Source organism: Triplophysa dalaica, chromosome 5, assembly GCF_015846415.1.
Source record: "Triplophysa dalaica isolate WHDGS20190420 chromosome 5, ASM1584641v1, whole genome shotgun sequence".
In the NCBI taxonomy this organism is placed as follows: Eukaryota; Metazoa; Chordata; class Actinopteri; order Cypriniformes; family Nemacheilidae; genus Triplophysa; species Triplophysa dalaica.
In genome coordinates, this window is record NC_079546.1 from 24,999,096 (window position 1) to 25,018,871 (window position 19,776).

Sequence of the window (19,776 nt, forward strand, 5' to 3'; positions counted from 1 at the left end):
TCAATAATGAGCGGAAGAGGTAAAACCGGCGGTAAATTAAGAGCGAAAGCCAAGACTCGGTCATCCAGAGCGGGTCTTCAGTTTCCCGTAGGCCGTGTTCACAGGCTACTTCGCAAAGGTAACTACGCACAACGCGTCGGTGCCGGAGCTCCAGTTTATCTCGCCGCTGTCCTCGAGTATCTCACCGCTGAGATCTTGGAGTTGGCCGGAAACGCCGCTCGGGACAACAAGAAGAGTCGGATCATTCCCCGCCATCTACAGCTGGCCGTGCGTAACGACGAGGAGTTGAACAGACTTCTGGGCGGCGTGACGATCGCGCAGGGCGGTGTGTTGCCCAACATCCAGGCGGTCTTACTGCCCAAGAAGACCGACAAACCCGCTAAAGCAAAGTAAAGGGGGGAAAATTCGTTTCAAACCAAAGGCTCTTTTAAGAGCCACTCACATTATCACTGAGAGAGCGACGAGGTTTCTGATTTAATCCAACGAGTTTTGTAAAATAATGCATTATCATACACCTGCTATAAATGAACTCTCACTTTACAGATCAATATGTGAGACCTCTGCCCCAAATGTTATATAAGATATGCTTATTTTTACTCGTACAATAGCTAACAAGATGCATTTGACGTTTTATCAGAGCAAAATATAAATTTTTAAGTAAATAAATTACGCGGGAAAGCTGAACGTTTCTGTCCTTATAAACTTTGTTGCTGCGCTTGTGATTTAACGTGAAGGATTATTTTAATTTGATTTATATGTGAAGACCTTTCTATGTGAACTTTGTAAAATTGCAACGTGCAAATGTCTGATCAGAGGAATAATACACGACCCTTAAATAAAGAGATGAAGAGAAATTATATGATGATTTTGTCTTGTGTACGTAACGCGTGATCTGAACAAATGAAACACAATGTCCCGCCAGTTTCATTTGAACGCACATCGCGCGGCCATTGGCTCACTATCTCTAGATGACGTCACACATCAGCCAATCGAGTGTCTTCGTGCCCTTGACGTGCTGCGTGTTCTAGCCTTTATAAACAGGCACACCGACAGCGCAGACATATTCTGTACGCAACGCAGAAGATTTAGCAGCGATGGCAAGAACCAAGCAGACCGCTCGTAAGTCCACCGGTGGCAAAGCCCCGAGGAAGCAGCTCGCCACCAAAGCCGCTCGTAAGAGCGCTCCCGCCACCGGCGGCGTGAAGAAGCCTCATCGTTACAGGCCCGGCACCGTGGCTCTGAGAGAGATCCGCCGCTACCAAAAGTCCACCGAGCTGCTCATCCGCAAACTGCCTTTCCAGCGCCTGGTGAGAGAGATCGCTCAGGACTTCAAGACGGATCTGCGCTTCCAGAGCTCCGCCGTCATGGCTCTGCAGGAGTCCAGCGAGGCTTATCTGGTCGGTCTGTTCGAGGACACAAACCTGTGCGCCATCCACGCTAAGAGGGTCACCATCATGCCCAAAGACATTCAGCTGGCCCGCCGCATCCGCGGAGAGCGCGCTTAAGTCCCGCTTTAATAACAACTCAACGGCTCTTTTAAGAGCCACCACATCAACTGAACGACACGATTTCCAACGTTTTTTCCAAACATAAATAGTAACGCAAGTTGTGCCAATGATGAACATTATTGCTGTAAACGTTATTGCTCAATATTTAGAATGATCTTTATCTTCTCAGTGTCTCTTAATTAACGGAGATATCTCGTGTTTTACTTTAGTCTGATCTAATCATTCCTCTTAAGGGCGTCTGATCACATGTCAATAACACTTCCCTTCCTCAAACACACTTTTACTCATTTTGTTTGTAGATAAAAACGAAGCATTTTATGGATAGTCGTCGTCGATCATTTCTTACTTATCTATTATTTTCTTACAATCAGCTTAAAGCGCTAGTTCACCCAAAAATGAAAATTCTATCATTTACTTTAATTTTCATTGTTCTATTAATATTGGCAATTTTCACTTCTGTGACATCATCCACTACCATAGAATTAAAGATATTTCTGTTGAACACAGAGTGAGATATTTTGAAGTATGATGACAGAATTGTTTAGTTTCTTAAAAAATCTTAAACATCGTGATTTTTTTAAGTTACACTATAAAGCGATTTACTGAAAGCTTTGGGAGGGCAGAAGCGCGAAGAAAAAGCATGTACAAAAAGTGCACTGGTTACGCCCTCGATTGCGTGTTTCTACTAGGTCCTATAAGCACATTTTTAAAACCTCCACTCACTGTTTCAACTCATTGTTACTCTCTGCTGATCGAAGTTAGCATCATGTCTGGAAGAGGCAAAGGCGGAAAGGGACTCGGGAAAGGAGGTGCGAAGCGTCATCGCAAAGTGTTGCGCGATAACATCCAGGGTATCACCAAGCCTGCCATCCGTCGCCTTGCTCGCCGCGGTGGTGTTAAGCGTATTTCCGGTCTCATTTACGAGGAGACCCGTGGTGTCCTGAAGGTGTTTCTGGAGAATGTTATCCGTGACGCCGTCACCTACACCGAGCACGCCAAGAGAAAGACCGTCACCGCCATGGACGTCGTGTACGCGCTGAAACGACAGGGACGCACTCTGTACGGCTTCGGTGGTTAAACTCTTTCATTTTTAAAGATTTCTGAAACCCAACGGCTCTTTTAAGAGCCACCCACGTTTTCACCCAAAGAGTTGTAACTTAATTTATTGCAAATTTAACCGATTTAGTCTGGTTGTGTATTGTAATGGTCAGAATAGAAGCCAAGACAATCTGATGGGCTCGGAGTTTTTTATTGGACCTGTAGGAAACGCACAGGACACGATACTATTTCTAGGCAATTATCTCCACTCACATGCTAAACAAAGAAAGCTAATGAGTTGACCGATCACAGTGAGCATACACAATGAAACTCACACGGGGACATATTTAAACAATCGGTGTGAACTTTACGATTCAAACATTTCATTTCAGAGATGATGATTACCAAAACTCTCGCCAGAGATGTGAGAGAACACTTAACCCCGTCGGCACACAATGTGCTTCTGAGGAGAGCCTATAGAACCACAGCAAAAAGCCGCTAGTGTTCCGCTATTTTGTGCCCTGACGGAAACAACATACAAATGAATGATTCTTACATAAAACATCAAATATAATCACAATTGAACATAGAACATTACAATTGGGAACAAGTTGAAGAAAGTTCACAAAATAAAATAGAATACAATACATTTAGAAATGTTTTATCCAGCTGCACATTATCACGTGTGTTGCTGTGTATGACGTACAACGAACTAATACTTCTACCGGCATCATTGCGTGTTCATGTTGTGCACCGCACAGCCGCAATGCACACCGCAACAGAAGACACAATAAGTACAAACCTTAAAGTGATAAAAAATAGGTTTCAATATACAATAATGGAACGTAAAGTATATGTAATTAAACAAATTGACTGAAACAGAATGTATATGAAAGCGAGGAGACAAACAATTGCGGGAAAATTATATTTTTTTGTAATTTGTCTTCAGAATTTAAGTACGTGTTTTAGAAATATAAAAAAAAAGTGACGTTCTCATATTATTACCAAAAACACCTCAAACACATTTACGACCAATGCATGCCGATTATTTCATGGTGTAGAATATGACCAAAAATCAAGAAATAAGAAAAAGAGCGAGAAGTATATACAGAATCGCGGGGGGGGGGGGTCACTTCAAATTTCACACACTGGGCGGGAAATGATATCATTGGCTCTCCTTCCGACTCGTCAAACTATGAGCTGACTAATAGAGGGTTTTTGGTCGACGACGACACCCAATCAGAGCACGCGTATGTATCGCAAATATCTACATGCGGGAGTGAATAAATACCCCTGTGCAGTTAGTGTCATTTATTATTAGTCTTGACTTCATACGAGCACTATCATGCCTGAACCAGCCAAACCCGCGCCCAAGAAGGGCTCTAAGAAGGCCGTCACCAAGACCGCCGTTAAGGGAGGAAAGAAGCGCAGAAAGTCCAGGAAGGAGAGTTACGCCATCTACGTGTACAAAGTGCTCAAGCAGGTCCACCCCGACACCGGCATCTCTTCCAAGGCGATGGGCATCATGAACTCTTTCGTCAACGACATCTTCGAGCGCATCGCCGGTGAGTCGTCTCGTCTCGCGCACTACAACAAGCGCTCCACCATCACGTCGAGAGAGATCCAGACCGCCGTGCGTCTGCTGCTGCCCGGTGAACTCGCCAAACACGCCGTGTCCGAGGGCACCAAAGCCGTCACCAAGTACACCAGCTCCAAGTAAAGCGCCGCTTTCATCCGCCGCACTCAAAGGCTCTTTTAAGAGCCACACACTTATTCCTTTAAAGAGATTCTCATGTTTGTAAGCATTTACTGTGTTTGTTTATTATCATTTAAATTATGACGCGACATACAGCGTTTGGATATAAACTATCAGAGTTCGGTCTTCACCTGTTTTAAGGCTGAAATACACTACAAGACTTTTGCTCAGTTTTCAGTCTGGACTTGTTACAGAAAGTCTGTGTCAGTCTGCAGATTTGATCAGTTTGTGTGTTTTTATCTGAAACTTTTATAAAGTCTGAAAGTGTTTGATGTCTAGTTGAGATTCTTGTAGTGTTTTACAGTCATAGAGGTGTTTATCATCACACACATTCATGTCATCTATAGTATTTATGATCAAGATCTCTCTTCACTGCTCTTGTGTTTGATCTTCATACAAAACTAAACAGTCGTGTGCAGAACTGAATCTTATTCTATAGATATATGAAGTGTAAATGTGACATAGTGAGATGATTTCATATGAAACATTTAATGTCAAATATGTTTACATTTGTTGGTTTCCCTTAGATAAAATAGCAATTGTTGATTTTCATGAGGATTTAATTTGTGTGACAAAGTTAAAAAAAATGTTATAATTTATTTTGGTGCATTACAGGCACTAATGTAAAACTTACTGCAGTAAAACACAATTAGAAGTCTTTAAAAGTCAAATGTATACATTTATCTGACTTGCAAATAATCTTGATAATATGTATTTAATTTAAAGATGGTTTGAAGATGTCTTTAAATATAGATACCACTGATGATAGACAAACAATTGCTCAACTTCAAATAACCTAAACATGCAATATTTTGATGAGATTTTATCTCAAAACTTGATGACCAACTTCACTGGTTTTGCAGGTATTAAATACATTGATAAGTCCAGCTACTCTTTCACTGAAAATATGAGAGATAACAATCCTGACAGAAAGACAATTATACAGTGAGGAGAATAAGTATTTGAACACCCTGCTATTTTGCATGTTCTCCCACTCTCCCACAGACACAATCAAAAAAAATCCAGAAATCACAATGTATGATTTTTTAACTATTTTTATAACTATCGATCCCAGGGGATTGCAAATGCCTGTGTAAAATGTTTAGGATAAATGCGTCTGCCAAATGCCTAAATGTAAAGGTAAATGTAAATGTAAACATTTTTGGAGGAAGAAGAATTATGAGAACCATCCCAAGAACACCATCCCTACTGTGAAGCATGGGGGGGTGGCATCATGCTTTGGGGGTGTTTTTCTGCACATGGGACAGGGTGACTGCACTGTATTAAGGAGAGGATGACCGGGGCCATGTATTGCGAGATTTTGGGGAACAATCTCCTCAGTTAGAGCATTGAAGATGGGTCGAGGCTGGGTCTTCCAACATGACAATGACCCGAAGTACACAGCCAGGATAACCAAGGAGTGGCTCTGTAAGAAGCATATCAAGGTTCTGGCGTGGCCTAGCCAGTCTCCAGACCTAAACCCAATAGAGAATCTTTGGAGGGAGCTCAAACTTCGTGTTTCTCAGCGACAGGCTAGAAACCTGACTGATCTAGAGAAGATCTGTGTGGAGGAGTGTGCCGAAATCCCTCCTGCAGTGTGTGCAAACCTGGTGAAAAACTACAGGAAACGTTTGACCTCTGTAATTGTAAACAAAGGCTACTGTACCAAATATTAACATTGATTTTCTCAGGTGTTCAAATATTCATTTGCAGCTGTATCATACAAATAAATAGTTAAAAAATCATACATTGTGATTTCTGGATGTTTTTTTTAGATTATGTCTCTCACAGTGGACATGCACCTACGATGACAATTTCAGACCCCTCCATGATTTCTAAGTGGGAGAACATGCAAAATAGCAGGGTGTTCAAAAACGTATTTTCCTCACTGTATATTCAGTTTAGTTATGTTGTATTTAAGTTGCTGAAAACGTGAGATTCCGGCAAACACAAAGTGTTCCTGTAACATTAGTATAGTAACTAATACAACTTTCCCAGAACACTTTTTATAACGTGTCTCTCACTGCAAATATGTTTGAGTTGGTAATCCTGATACAATCACACAGTTTATCAAACACAATTTTCACATTTCCCTGCAAAACAAGGTTATACACTCCACTATTACCAAGGTGATTCACTAAACCCCTGATGATAGACTTCAGACACCAGGAAACTTCAGTCTTTATATGAGTTTTCAATAGAGGAAAGATGTTATATCGTTTCCTCGAAAGCGTTTAGGTTTATAACTTTATTGAAAATACTGAAAATATGGCAAAATAATAAAGATGTGTTCAAGATCTTCAGCTGACACTGTGCATGTATATCACTCTCTCTTAACAATGCATTGCACGACAACACACCACCACTGAGCTATACTGGTCTTCTGAGGTATAACAGCAAAACAACAAATTAACGAATTGGTGAAAAAGAGGATGCACGTTTTCGAAAGACAACATTGTTGTACTTTTGTGAAACCAGAAGCAATAATATTCAACAAATTGAGAAGTGATGTCTCTTAGACCAAAACATAGTTCATTTTAATTGTTACATTTTTTGTGCTCATTTAGTAGGAATGTAGGCTACTGTAAGAAGAAATGTCTTCATGTTTCACATGATCACAGTTTAGCCACTATAGTTTAAAAAACAGTAATGAAATATGACAAGAACTCAGAGTTAAACTGTGTCAGAACTAAACCATCTTGATAATGTCAGGTGACTTTGACGGAAAGGTATGGGTTAGTACGGCTGGGTTTTACGACCAAATTGGCGATTCGATTCTTGTTTTTATGGTTTCGATTGGATTCAATTTCTATTCGATTCATTATCGAATAGTTATTAGTGTGAACTAATGACGATCATTAACTTACAATGGTAAAGCCCAATTTCCGAGCCTCCCCAATTACAGGCTTTCAACCAAATGAAAAGGACGAGCAGAGACAAAACCACAGACTAAAAATGCATTTATTCAAGTTATAAAAAAACACCTGGAGCTCAACATAAATGATACAATTTAATCAATGTGAAGGAATCATCCCAATGGGTTGCGTTTAGACAGTTCCCCTGGGCCGGCCACCCATACACGGGCCAAACGCACCCAAAAAGAACAAAATGTACTAACAAAGGAATAATTCACAACAAAATAAAAGTTGGTTTCCTTTGTTATGATGTCTTTGGTTCAACATTTCACCACTCCATTCGGAAAACAAAATAAATCTAAATCAAAAACACTTCAAACCAACCAAACCCAAAAGATATACTTGGTTTATCTGATGGGTGTTGAGTGGGTTTAAACTAAGGTCAAAAGAGCAACAGAACAGATAAACCATAATTACTCAACTCTGTAATAGAGCAGCATAAATGTAAAGCAAGACAACGAAAGGATACAACCAACCCAAATAACGAAATGAACAAACTAAATAAATTGGTTAATAAAAATAAATACCTAAAGTAATAATAATACACTAAAGCAATGTAACTAAACATAAGTTCAATTCCACTCGGTTACATATCCTTCTAAATAATACACAAACAACGAATAAACTAAAAAAAATGAAATTACGCCAGCGACATGAGTGAACACAGTGGCGCACGAGTCAACGGCCACGGGTTTAGAGCGTAACCAACGTGAGCGTTGTACAGACGTCGTAACCAACGTGAGCATTGTACAGACGTTCAAGGCAATCACGAGCATTCCATTCAACAAGAGAATCCCGCGTCCAAAACTGGAAACGATATTTTAACCACAGCAAAACAGCAGTTGGCACTTCTGAAAAACAAATAGACATTTTCGTTTGCTCCCTCCCCACTCCTCTCGGATTTATAGTCACACAAACCGGGTAAAGGAAACACAATATTACCTTTCACGTGCAAGACACTCACTCACACATGCTCACTAACAATGTCTGGACGCACCCGACTAATCTAAAATTACATCAAGCAAGCACATTAAGCAAACATTTGAATTAAGTTAAATTCCCACGAACATCCATATTCTAGATTTATATTTCCCTCCCGTCTATAAGCCACCAGTTTAAAAGAGCCTAACTTTCTCGAGGAGTGAAGGAGATACAAGACCTACACCAACAGATCACATCGATACAATGTCATGAAGCACCTACCTTACCTGAGTCTATATAGGTACGTGATTACCTGACGTACCCACCCACTCAATGCCCCGCTATTTTTAAAGGGGCCAAGCAGACTACTCTTAAAGGGGCAATCCCACTACAGTAGAACTTTGATTAAAATGCTACTTTTGCAGTCATGGAATCCACATTTAAGTATATGCTTGCAATATAGTCAGGGGTGCAAATACGTTTTTCTATCTGGTTCTCAAGAGAGCACATGAAGATACGGTTTGGTGCTCACATTGTGACAAATTATATTTACCCACTAAACATTAAAGTAAAAAAGTAGTTGCTTTTAATGAACAATAAACAAAATAATAAAGTGGGATAATACTATTTTGATATTGTTTTAACGTACACTTAAAATACCATGGTAATGTATTTATTCTTCTTTTTCTTTTTAAATTAGTAAATATTAACTTATAACACCAAATTTGAAACCTAAAACGACAACCGTTTTGTTTTGTGGCAAGTTGCTGGGAAGTGCACTTGTGAGCGCACATAGACGTCAGTGTCACTTTCAGAACAGCCTCTCCCCCTACATGTTCTAGTTACTAACATTCATGTCTCTGATCATTTCTTTATCCACTTCACTGTAACTCCCCCTGTAATCTCAACATCCTTCATTCACTCTCCCCACCTGCTTTTATCCATGGTGTGTTCATCCCTCCCTACCCACCATAACACTTTACTGATCTATTCATGTTGAATGAATGAATGAGGTATTCATATAGTGCATTATTGCGTTGACTTGACAGAGATCTTTGATCTAAGCTTATTATTATTATTATTATTATTATTATTATTATTAAGCTTTCAAGCAACATCCACCAAACTTTCCACAAACCTTCAAACTGGTCTGAGTTGAGTTGCTATATCTTTTTAAACTGATCCAGGTTCTGGTTTTGAAAACCGGACTTTCAAAACCACCAAATTTCCCATAGACTTAACATTGGGAAGAAATTTGACGGCTAATAACTCAAAGTAAGGATGTTGTAGAAACTTGCGAGTTACCACATTTGAAGAGTCTGGCAGGTTCTATGAGAACATATATCACTATGGGGTGTCAGTTGCACCCCTGGGGTATAAGAACCCCCCCAAATCCCCCCCTATACTTATAATGGAAGAGGAAATATACCCAAGGCGCTATAACTGTCCCGTGTTGAATATCTTTGCAGTACAACCACTTAGAGACAAGGGGGTGGGCTCATTTGACTAAGGCAACCAATCAGTAACCCTAATTTTTCATTAAGCTACGAAGCCACGCCCATCGCTACAAAACATTTTAAATTAGCAACCATTTAACAAGACCTATAACTCTACATCAGAACATCGTAGAGACATGGGAATTGGTTCATTTCACTTAGGGCTTGACGCATCATCAATTGGCAGATGCTAAGCTAGCCCACAGGAACCAAACAGGTTAGCCTAGTTACCGTTTAGCAATACCTATATCTCAGAACATCATAGAGACACGGGGGTTAGTTCGTTTCACTCATGGCTTGGAGTATCAGACTAGCAGCATGCTAATTATCCTAGCAAACATGTTAATCATGCTTACAACATACTAAGCCCGGTTTTTACTCACTGGGGTCTTTTTTTTTTTAAATTATGTTAGAAAAAGTTGATCAATAAAACCTCTCAAACTATTTCAAACTCTTCAGGACAGGCTTTGTCAAGCCAACATAAGGTTTGTACTCGAACTTTACAATCTAGTTTAATTTATATTATTTACGTACTGTATTGATAATTAAAGTATATAAAATGCTAATAAAAGTCACCTGTTTTAAGTTTAGATTTTCATATTCTATTACATTTGTATGTGTTGTTATAGTTTACACTATTTAAGAACGCTGAGTATTTTAGTATCCATTAGTTTTGTGGGTTAATATGTTGTATTTAACGTTTACAGGCAAAATTGGATTTCAGGGCAACGCCAACCAAACACTTTAAAATTGTATCCACATCCACACTATATAATAATTTATTACTTATCATATATATATATATATATATACACTGTTTATTTATATATATATGAAGAGATTGGTTCAAACTTTTTTAATCATATTGTTTTCTGTTAGATTGATGTATTTTTTTAAATTTTTGGAATGCACCATTTAATTTGTTTTGAAGTATTCATATATATTAAATTATTATTCATGTTACTCATGTTAAGAACTGTATGTGCTTATTTTACTTTGTTACTCTGAGTTCTAAAGCTATATATTGTTAAATTATAAATTAAATATACTAATAAAGATTATAATAACATTCAATGAATACAACATCTGACTGACACAGTCGGTGTAGGGATTTTTATTGTCCACCAGATGGCGAAGTAGAGCACTGTGTCAAAAGCGTCATAGCACCGATGTTACTGAGAACCGTAATGTACAAATAAACAAGTTTTAAGAATCAAGTGCCTAACTTAAGAAAACACTGATCAACATTTTCTGAAAAGCAAAGATCTGTTCATTTAAAAAAAGTTTTTGTATACATATATGACAGATAAAGTGAAAGTGGTGTCTGTGATAAGTGAAGATGTTAATGGTGTTTTATTTCATTCTCTGGTGAGATCTTGACAGATTTCATGTGTTCATCTGTTATTAACACTTGATGTTCATCTAAAGTTGTGTGACTGTGAGTCAGTTGTAGTTGTTGTGTTTTGTTTATCTTTTCTTCAGTGATTCTGCTTGTTATCAGTAAATGTCATCAAGGATCTTCACTTCATTATTCACTCTCATTAATCTTTACTGTGTAACGTAACTCAAAAGCAAGATGACTGTCTCACAGGAATTTACTGTAATGTTAATGTTAACAATAAATACAATATTTAGTCAAATCTTTAACAGTGTGGGTGAAGAACAATCTAATGTTGAACAAGTGGCAACCACATGTGGGATTCATACTCGTATCCACATTATTAAGTGTATATGTACTAAGAATCACTATTCTTGTTATTTTAAGAATATGTGAATGTTAAGAATGAAACAGATGAACTGAAGAGAACTGATCATATGACTGAACTGTTTAAATATGTTAATAAACAGACGCTGTCAGCAGCATCTGAAGAAAGACACAAAGTGTTTCATGTATATATCCATCCATCCATCCATCCATCTTCTTCCGCTTATCCGGGGTCGGGTCGCGGGCAGCAGTCTGAGCAGGGATGCCCAGACTTCCCTCTCCCTAGACACTTCCTCCAGCTCTTCCAGGGGGACACCTAGGCGTTCCCAGGCCAGCCGGGAGACATAGTCCCTCCAGCGTGTCCTAGGTCTTCCCCAGGGTCTTCTCCCGGTAGGACATGCCTGGAACAGCTTTCTGGGAAGGCATGCAGGGGGCATCCGGAAAAGATGCCCGAGCCACCTCAGCTGGCCCCTCTCGATGTGGAGGAGCAGTGGATCTACTCTGAGCTCCTCCCGAGTGACCGAGCTTCTCACCATATCTCTAAGGGATTGCCCGGCCACCCTGCGGAGAAAGCTCATTTCGGCCGCCTGTATCGGGGATCTTGTCCTTTCGGTCATGACCCACAGCTCATGACAGTAGGTGAGAGTAGGAACGTAGATTGACCGGTAAATCGAGAGCTTCGCCTTGTGGCTCAGCTCCTTCTTCACCACGACAGATCGGTACAGCGACTGCATTACTGCAGAAGCTGCCCCGATCCGTCTGTCAATCTCCCGTTCCATCCTTCCCTCACTCGTGAACAAGACCCCCAGATACTTGAACGCCTCCACTTGAGGCAGGAACTCTCTACACTGTAAAAAGTAATACCTAGATCTAACTTATAAAAATTGAGGCAAGTGGCTGCATTGGACTTTTTATGTTGAATCAACTTGCAGCCTTTTTTAAGTATAATAAACAATTTAATATTACTTAATACAAACGCAACAAAATCAAGTTGAGCTAACCCAGATAGCAAATTTTTGCGGCCCAAATCTGGCCCTCACCTTACTCCCCATACTTTACTCATCTGGCCCACATATGGCGTGGAATGATGGCACTTGTGCGGTCCGCTCCAGATTTGGGCCACAGGCATGCCAAAGCTATGCCACATTTCAAACATCAAAACAAATAAAGCAGAACTGAACCAAATATAAACAACAGTTCATTTCAATTCTGGCCCAGATTATCCCAAAACCATCAACTTTCTGTGCTCCAGTTTGACAGAATTTGTAATGAGTTTCATTATTATTATAGTGATGATTGAGTTATTAGTGATGAACATCTGCTTTTAACAAACAGCGTCACTGCTGAAAAATATTTACCCAGAGAAACATATCAACTACAACCTGAAATACAGCCTGGAATACAACCCAGCTAACAAAAATTTGTTATAAGAACGTTCCTTAGAGGTTTTTCACATGTTTGAATACGTAAAAAAATGTTTTAAGCGTTTTAAGAAAGTTACCATCATGGTGATCAGTGTTTCCTTGAGTTGGGATCTTGACCCCTGAGGAAATGTATGTTCGAACTGCTGAAAATGCTCATAAAGTGCACTTGTCACGGCAGAGCAAATATGAACCGAACCTGAGTTTATTTGGGAAATATTTGTCGCCTCACATGATAAGTATAATTGTGTTACAAATATTATCTTTTTATCTAATATAGGACCCCATTAAAAACATTCACTAATATAATTCTGTTATTCTGTTATGCTGTTATTTAGTTATAAAGTTTGCAGATGTTTTTTCAAATTATGAAGTAAACCAAAGACCCTTTTAGTGTCAACGTCACACTTACGTCACAGCATCAGCTGGAGGAAAAACCAAAGGAAAACTGGAGGCGGACAATACAAACCAGCACAGAGTCGACTACACAAAATATACAAATATCTTATTGTGTTGTTGAGAGACAGAAGCGATTGGTGAGACACAGAAAAACATCATTCAACAATATGTTTAACATGTTTTATTATTTATTTATGTGTTTGCACAGTTCACTTCAACACAGATATTTTCACAGATCATTTTGTCTATTCAGTGTTTATAAAGAAGCTTTAATTTATATTCATGTTCTCAAACAACCAAATGATTCAAAACAGTTTTTAAAATGTTGAATTACTCTTCATACATGGTTACTACTATATGTTGTGTTACTACTACTGTATGTTGTAAAAGTTTTTATCTAAAAGCATTACATGTTCAGCTGCTACAGTCTACACACCTCACCAAACACAAACACACAAGATAAAACACACAGAATATAAACATTTAACTCACATTGTCACATGTCATTGTCTTAATCTGTAATCATTAGATTGTAGTTTAATAGATTGTCACGCTACTATCACTATAATATCATTAATAACACACATCTTCAAAGCTGAATTATAAGATCAATCAAGAATAACTAAATATATTTGACTGGATAACAAAATAATGAGACTAACTGAAGTTATTATAAACGTTTACATGTTATTACAAATCCTACAAAACATGTATTTCAAAGTTTCTCTCAAGTGATGAAAATGACGTCTTTAAACACAACGACTGTGTTGTGATCGGTCAGAAGTCTGAACACACTTTCTGTTTCTCTTCATCTTCATGTTTTGGTGTGAAAACATTTCCATCAGGCTGCACTCTCCAGGTCACTGTTGTGTCATTGTGTACGCCCAAATCTGTCAGTTTCTGCTGAATCTACACAACACAAACAATCATGACACACACTCTTAAGACCATTGCACATTGAGTCGTAAAAAAATAGATATGACCTCACGTTGTGTCAATCACATTTACACACTGCCTCCGATATTTTCGTCATTCATAAAACAATTCAGACTGGGTTTGATTTTCTGCGTTTTTCACATCCGTCAAGTATTTTGATTGTCCTTTTATAACAATTCAGAGACACCAGATAAACGAGAGCCAAATACGAAAAAACGAGATTGGGTAGTCCATACCACAAACTACAAGAAGTGATGTACATATTACATCAAATTTGACACTAATGTCAGTACCAAAACAGATCTCATCTCACATTTATGGACATAATAGGGAACATTCTGTAAATTCTTCAGGAGTCAATGTGTGAGGAGATCTGTTTGATTGACATTCTTCTAAATATCCTCATTTGTGTTCAGCAGAATAAATACATTTAAACAGGTTTGGAACAATCTGAGGGTCAGTAAATGATGACAGAATAATTTTTTGGTGGGTTAAATATTCACTGGAGCCATGAATCGACTGTTTTATCTTCCGTTTGTGCCTGTACTGCAGTTAACTTCCGGTCTGTGTTTTCTTATCAGTCTGGCTATCGTCTAATAATATAACTATTTATTTAAATTACGTTAATATTAATTTATTTTATTATTTTATTGAATGACAATTGTATTAAATAAACAATTTGTTGAATGTCTCCTGTAGTTTTGTGGCATTTAAAGAGACCGTCTGGTACACTGACATCTAGCGGTTGATCTACCTCAGCTTTCTACAAGCGCTCATGAATCTAACAGAGATAAACAATCAAATGAAAGAAGACGAGAGTTGCTTTTGACAGAAGTCCAGCTGCAGACGCACAGTTACTCATTTAACACAATCCAGACCAGCAGTCTCAGGACAGAAGGTGTTTTCTGACAAAGTCAAACATATTGACAGCATGAAGGAGAGCAGCTTGAGTTCTGACCAGTTTTTGTTTATGTTTGTGTATATTTGAATGTATATATTAAGGTGTTTATTAAAAACTTGAACTTTGAAACACAGCGAAGTGCAAAATATCTTCTAACAAATATTCATGAGTATGATTGGAAGTCAATAGAACACAAAGTCAAGTGTGATTGTGTCTTAATCCAGTAACAAACATGTTTGAGTGAGTCTGAAAAACTCTACTATCTGTGTGTCAGCTCATTGTGTTGTGTAGGACACACTTTCAACACAAATAGTTGAATACTCACAGACTGTAAGATGGTCTTCATCACTGCAGGATCATTGACATTCTGACCAGATTTCAGCTCAAATCTCACAATCTGTTTCTTGGTCTGTGCTGGAAGATTAAAAACTGTATTAATTTTCATCTCATATAAAGTGTGAAGAAAACAACATCACAACAGTTACACAAATCTACAGCCAATCTTTCTAACGCAACAGCTGCATGTGTTTTGTTTTCATAGCAACTGTTCTTTAGAATACACAAAGGAAAAATGAATAAATAATAATCATTAATTCATCATATTGTCTCTCGAGTGTTTCTGGTGCAACTTTCACTAGCCACAAAACAGATTATATATATGTAAATCTTTATTATGATTTTTTTATTTCATTTCTCCTTCTTTACTTCTTCATCTTTCAACATTTAAACCAAAACTACATTTCAGAAGGACAAATCAGATCAATACAGTAGAACACTAACAATAGCTGCACATCTGACATTAAAACAGGATTTTCTTCTCTTGTGCTGACTTGTTGTTCGAGGAGACTTTCTTTTTACACTGGGATAGTTACAACAGACAAGTCTCAAGACATTATTATTATTTATAATAATTTATAAATTATTTATAACGGCTGACTGCACTACATAGCCTCAATATCATTTTATTTACTCTATTTTATGAAACCTTGCCACACATATGGATTAGCAGTTTTATTAAAGCAATAAGCCGTGTGAAGCAGTGGGTTACAGTGCATTTTAAAACAGCTAAAGTGATTTTAATGACTCCGCTTCATGTTGTACAACAACACCCTTAGCTGTTATATAATACACTGTAACCCACTGCTTCACACGACTTATTGCTTTATTAAATCCAGACTGCTTAGTGTCATATGATCATCAATCTGACAGTTTTTCATCAGTTGTTCTCACTGTCTTTAATGTTTAATACAAAATGGAAATCAATATTTTCAACAGAACATTTGTGGTCAGACTATTTATTTTGACTATCAACAGCTATGTTTGTCTACAGTCTCTTCTCTCATTCTGTGTATTTATGATGTTTGTGTTGTGAGAAGCTTATGATCACACATAAAAACTTACGTGTCTTGCAGATGAATGGAAAAGTATTAGAACACAGTTGATCATCTATAAGACCATCAGGACGTATAACACCACAAGGCTGGTTCACGCCCGTCAAGTCAGGTTGTCCAGTCATCCAGTTAATGGAGGACACGTCCACAACATTTATTTCATCTGACCACTTCCATGAGTCTCTGAACAGACCAATCCATGATTCACTAATGTCTGTCATTGACATCTTCAGCATCAGCACTTGATTCTCAGTTTGATTGTGAATGACGGCCAGATCTGTGTAATGTTGTCTGCAGTAACTCTGAGCTTCATGCCAGGTCTTTCGGATATTAACAAAAACAAACCTGTCAGCTTCTGTTTCATTCTCTGTAGAAAGATGAGATTGAAAAACACCATTAGAGGACAACATCAAAGAAAATACATTTTCACGTGAGTTTAATTTACCTCTTTTACTATACTTTGCATCTCATAGTTTAGACACACAGACACAAAGATCAGTTTATGCATCTCAACACTGACGATCAACAAACTATTCATATCAACAGATCAACACTCAACATCACTAAACAAGCTGGACAATTGAATTGATCTTTTTTGATTATTTGATAATAATCTTTAAGAACTTTGTTTGGTAGACCGGTTCTTATCTCACAGAGCATGCTCCTCAACTTCTGGTCCAGACCTTTATAATCTCTAGACTGGACTAATGCAATGCTTGTCTTCCTGGTCTTCCTGAGGGCTGTTTCATAAAACAAGATATAAGATAATAAGACAGGCTGATTTGAGTTTGTCAAACTTATTGCCGGTGGATTCGGTTTCATAGAGCAAACTTGAAATAGTTCAAACTCAGTCACTATAGCAACTAACACTGGGAACTAACCAGAGACCAGATTCACAAGAGCTCTGTTAACACTGAGCCATGATGAAATGATGATATTACAACTAATTCTCTTTCACGAGGAAATATTTTTTTACTCATTATTAATAAACTAATTAATACTAATTAATTAAACTTATTAATAATTAAATAAAACTAGATTGGAATGTTCGAGTACAAACTACATGTTTGCTTGACAAAGCCTGTCCTGAAGAGTTTGAAATAGTTTGAGAGGTTTATTGTTAAACTTTTTTAACATGATGGAAAAAATAATATGACCCCAGTGTGTAAAAATTGGGCTTAATATATTGTTAGCATGATAAGCATGTTCGCTAGCACAATTAGCATGCTGCTAGTATGATTTTCCAAGCCATGAGTTAAACGAACCAACCCCTGTGTCTCTATGATGTTCTGATACAGAGATATAGGTATTGCTAAACGGTTGCTAGGCTAACCTGTTTGGTTGCTATGGGTGTGGCTTAGCACCTGTCATTTGATTATACTCTAAGCTATGAGTAAAAGGAACCAACCCCCATGTCTCTACGATGTTCTGATGTAGAGATATAGGTCTTGTTAAATGGTTGCTAAGTTAACATGTTTTGTTGCTATGGGCGTGGCTTTGTAGTTTAATGACGTTTCAGGCATACTGATTGGTTGCCTGAGTAAAATGAGCCCACCCCCATGTCTCTAAGTGGTTGTACTGCGAAGATATTCAACACGGGACATTTAAATTACATTTACATTTAGTCATTTAGCAGACGCTTTTATCCAAAGCGACTAACAAAGAATTAGGGAGCAACAAGAGATATGTCATACAGGAGCCATAATACATAAGGTGCCAATACAAAGTTACTGGTTTCAACTAAAGCTAGACCAATAGCTGTTGAGAGAAAGGGTTAGTGAGTTTTTTTTTATTATTTGTCTGTCAGGTATTCACAGAAGAGATGGGTTTTCAGTAGTTTTTTTTAAATGTTGTGAGAGATGTGGTTGAACGGACAGAGATAGGAAGAATGTTCCACCAGGAAGGAGTTGTGAAGCGGAATGAGCAGGAAAGCGATTTACTGCTCTTATGGGAAGGCAATACAAGACGCCGCTGGTTTGCTGTACGCAGGGATCTTGATGGGGTGTAGGGTTGCAGTAGGGTTTGTAAGTAACACGGTACAGATCCAGTGAAAGTCCTGTAGGCAAGCATTAGTGACTTGAATCTGATACGGGCTCCGACGGGGAGCCAGTGGAGAGAGATGAAAAGGGATGTCACATGAGCCCTTTTGCGTTCTTGACCAGCTGGAGCAGTTTGATAGCCTTTGCAGGAAGACCAACAAGGAGAGCATTGCAGTAGTCCAACCTTGAGATTCCCAGGGCTGGACAAGGAGTTGTGCCGCAGTTGTAACGCCTTATATGGTCATATTTCCTCTTCCATTATAAGTATATGGGGAAATTTGGGGGGCTCTTACACCCCAGGGGTGCAACTGACACCCCATTGTGATATATGCTCTTATAGAGTCTGCCAGACTCTTCAAATGTGGTAACTCGCAAGTTTCTACTACATTCTTACTTTGAGTTATGAGCCGTCAAAGTTTGTCCCAATGTTAAGTCAATGGGAAATTTTGTGGTTTTGAGAGTCCGGTTTTCGAAAACCAGAACCTGGGTCAGTTTAATAAGATATAGTAACTCAAGTCAGACCAGTTTGAAGGTTCGTGGAAAGATTTGTGGATGTAGCTTGAAAGCTTTAGGAGGAGTAGCAGTCAGAAATTTTGGGGACGATAATAATAATAATAATAATAATAATACTAATAAGCTAGAGTGTCTGCTAAATGCATTCTGGTCAATGAGAGGATTGAATCATATTACTTAATTGAAATAAATCCAATAACAATGCATTAATTAAAATATTAATGTGATTGACATGTGTTGGTCTTATGTCATACCTTTGAAGCAAATAAAGGGATATACATTAGTGCAGTATTTGTCATACAATCCACTAGATGATATAATGACACATTCCTGCTTTCCATTACTGTTGTCTGGTTCAGTTCCATACCATCTGGAGAATGAAATGTCTTCATTTTGATATGACCACCGCCAGCTTGTAATGTTATTGTAGAGTCCAATCCAGACGGCTGAAGTCAATGCTGTATGAACTTCTCTCTGTACATTTGTCCAGTCTTCATTGTTTTGAACGGTGACCAGATCAAAGTGATGCTGTCTGCAGTAAACCTGTGCCTCATTCCAAGTCATCTTCTCTCGTATCAGAACATATTCACATGAGATGCTCTGAATGAACAGATAGAGTACTGTAGAGAGAGAGAGAGAGAGAGAGAGAGAGAGAGAGAGAGAGAGAGAGAGAGAGAGAGATCAGTGTTAAACCTGCAATTTATTTTTTGACAACAGACATTAACATTTCATTGTTTTAAATGGTTATAAACAATAATAACCCAGCCAACATGATGATGTCACAACAATCTCACAGTGATGTCAACATGAGTTTACAGAAAGCTCACGATGAGGTCA

At 38.3% G+C, this 19,776-nt stretch overlaps 4 protein-coding genes across 4 annotated transcripts in view; all 4 read left to right on the top strand.

The window, feature by feature from the left end:
- The first annotated feature begins 6 nt into the window (after nucleotides 1–6).
- Nucleotides 7–427, top strand: LOC130421412 (histone H2A-like). Its single transcript, XM_056749259.1, has one exon. It carries the CDS (start codon nucleotides 7–9, stop codon nucleotides 391–393), a length of 387 nt encoding a protein of 128 aa, XP_056605237.1. The 3' UTR covers nucleotides 394–427.
- A 667-nt stretch (nucleotides 428–1,094) lies between these two features.
- LOC130421411 (histone H3-like) lies at nucleotides 1,095–1,555 on the top strand. Its single transcript, XM_056749258.1, has one exon. It carries the CDS (start codon nucleotides 1,095–1,097, stop codon nucleotides 1,503–1,505), a length of 411 nt encoding a protein of 136 aa, XP_056605236.1. The 3' UTR covers nucleotides 1,506–1,555.
- A 719-nt stretch (nucleotides 1,556–2,274) lies between these two features.
- Nucleotides 2,275–19,776, top strand: part of LOC130421408 (uncharacterized) — a 62,054-nt gene continuing 44,552 nt past the window's right edge. Inside the window, exons 1-2 of the mRNA XM_056749254.1 lie at nucleotides 2,275–2,567; nucleotides 14,814–14,821. Of these exons, the coding sequence (XP_056605232.1) occupies nucleotides 2,275–2,567; nucleotides 14,814–14,821 (301 nt within the window). The remainder of the gene's footprint in view (nucleotides 2,568–14,813; nucleotides 14,822–19,776) is intronic.
- LOC130421419 (histone H2B-like) lies at nucleotides 3,880–4,278 on the top strand. The gene has a single exon (XM_056749265.1). It carries the CDS (start codon nucleotides 3,892–3,894, stop codon nucleotides 4,264–4,266), a length of 375 nt encoding a protein of 124 aa, XP_056605243.1. The 5' UTR covers nucleotides 3,880–3,891; the 3' UTR covers nucleotides 4,267–4,278.

Excerpts from the sequence above, each read along its gene's own strand:
- LOC130421412 (XM_056749259.1), top strand. The coding sequence starts at position 7 with ATGAGCGGAAGAGGTAAAACCGGCGGTAAATTAAGAGCGAAAGCCAAG.
- LOC130421411 (XM_056749258.1), top strand. The coding sequence starts at position 1,095 with ATGGCAAGAACCAAGCAGACCGCTCGTAAGTCCACCGGTGGCAAAGCC.
- LOC130421419 (XM_056749265.1), top strand. The coding sequence starts at position 3,892 with ATGCCTGAACCAGCCAAACCCGCGCCCAAGAAGGGCTCTAAGAAGGCC.